Raw genomic sequence first — 1,998 nt, 5'->3', positions numbered from 1 at the left:
CTCTATTGGGTACAGTGGACTCTATGGTGGACAGTGGACTCTATTGTGGACATTGGACTCTATTGGGTACAGTGGACTCTATGGTGGACAGTGGACTCTATTGTGGACATTGGACTCTATTGGGTACAGTGGACTCTATGGTGGACAGTGGACTAAAAGGGCTCGAACGAAAACGCCCTGGTGACTTTTTGGACATTTTTAGGGGACAGCTGAAGGGTGTGATTACTTTGGGGGCCCCCAGCTGAGCCCCCCTCCCTTCGCCTCCCATTCGGGTCCATTTAAGGAGCTCCGCTGCAGCGCCACGCCTCCTGACTCCTCCAGCGCTCCGGCAGCTGCGCTTTGCAGAGCGGCTCGATCTTCCAGGACTGACGGAAGAAAAAAGCAGCAGAGAGAGAAGCGACAGAGCGGCTGAGCTGAGCGGGAGGAGGATGTGAGGACAGCTGGATGCGGACACAGAGCGCGCGGCTGGACTGACCGCCTTCAGGGAGGCCTTTGCTCTGCACCTGTCCCCCTCCGTCTCCAGGCGCAGTTTTGGCCACAGCGGCGCTCCTTTATTTATCGGGGAGGCGCTCTGACGCACGGCTCCGCCGGAGGCGCGCGCACAGGCTCAGACAGCAGCATGACTTCAGCCTACAGCCTGGATTTTCTGCCCGACCTGATGGTGGAGAGCCGCCTGCTGGTCCCCGGAGACAGAATGTAAGTTCCGCTGCTCTGCTGCTTTCCGTGGGGCTGGGTCCGGGGGGTGGGGGTGGGGGGATCGGGGTCAGAGCGTCCGGATCTCGCGGACCCCTGATGCTGATGGATGATCGCCATCATGAGGAATTAACGCGGCCGCCTCATTTAAACACAGCAGCTTCATCATCATCATCATCATCATCATCGGAGCGCCGCGTTCGGGACTCTGTACCGGGGTGGGGGGCGCATACCCCCCCTAAATCAAGCAGTAAAGCGCAGGAGTGGAGCGGTGACCGGTGACGCCCTGCTCCCTGTTTTCCTCACTTTGGACCCTTGGTTTGGGGGGTGGGGGGGTGCATCCCGTGTCCTTTAATTGAGTTTTTGCTCTAATTGTGTTAAACTCCTCCGTTCCTGCAGCTCACAGACAAAGGCAGCTTTCACAGTCATGTGTTCCTCCTCATGTCCCACTTCTGTCCCATCCTGTTTGCTGATGGATCAGCCAGAGAGGAACCTTCACTCTTCTCCATGTCACTCCCTGCATAAGAACTCCTAAAAAACTCCCCGATCAGGACCAATGCTGCTGTGATGACTGCTTACCTCCATATGGATGGGAGTAATTAGTAGAATACTGTTGAGTCATCCTGTTCACTGAAATTATTCTGATTTATCTCTGCTTATAGAGGCTGGAACACTTTTTCAGATCCTGAAAATATCAGGATTGACTCATTTCTCAGAGATCAGCGCTGATCTGCGATCAGTCGGTCAAATAATAACAGTGTCAGTGTTTTTAATCATAAACATGACCAAGAGCATGTAGAAAATAAACAGAGGTTTGGTTTAATGCAAAAACCTCAGAGTCAGGATGCTTTTTTTAATCATTGCAGGTCAGAAATGGGCCAAGAGAGGCCGGATCGGATTCAGGATCTGCTGGGTTCCATCATTTTTGCTGATTGGTGATCAATAAAATAATCACATCTGAGCAGGTTTTCCTTCCTGTTTATAAAAATGCTCCAAAGCAAAATGCAGTTTGAAGCAGAAATCCTCCATCTTCTGTTGCATCCTAACACTGCAGAATGTTTGCACTTTTTTAAGGTTTAAAGTAAAACCAGAAGAACCAAATGAGAAAAAAAAAGCCCGGTCAGCATGATGTCAGAACTATTTATCAGAATAGTTGCTTTCTGTATCTCTGCTTCTGCCTCCTCAGTGTATTCTCATTATCAGTTCGTACGAAATCGTACGAAAAGTTTTGCACCGTAATTTCGTATGTTTTGGACGTTTTTTTCGTCGTATTTTTACGTCTTGCCTCGAGACAAGATATCCTTG

At 50.5% G+C, this 1,998-nt stretch overlaps 1 protein-coding gene across 29 annotated transcripts in view; it reads left to right on the top strand.

Annotated features, from left to right (window-relative positions):
* The window catches only part of LOC107092344 (CUGBP Elav-like family member 2), a 312,350-nt gene that overhangs the window by 116,216 nt on the left and 194,136 nt on the right, over window positions 1-1,998 (top strand). Inside the window, exon 1 of one of the 29 annotated variants that reach the window (XM_015386754.1) lies at window positions 324-696. The exons of 27 other annotated variants lie outside the window; for them this stretch is intronic. In XM_015386754.1, coding sequence (XP_015242240.1) covers window positions 620-696 — 77 coding nt within the window. In that variant the 5' untranslated portion in view covers window positions 324-619. Of the gene's footprint in view, window positions 1-323; window positions 697-1,998 lie in introns of those variants that run through there. One more of the 29 variants, XM_015386768.1, reaches the window with a different exon arrangement.

The sequence above is a fragment of the Cyprinodon variegatus genome, unplaced genomic scaffold (assembly GCF_000732505.1).
Source record: "Cyprinodon variegatus isolate N-32 unplaced genomic scaffold, C_variegatus-1.0 Scaffold376, whole genome shotgun sequence".
Lineage (NCBI taxonomy): Eukaryota > Metazoa > Chordata > Actinopteri > Cyprinodontiformes > Cyprinodontidae > Cyprinodon > Cyprinodon variegatus.
The sequence above is the reverse complement of the archived record's forward strand: the minus strand, read 5'-3'. Positions and strand labels throughout refer to the sequence as shown.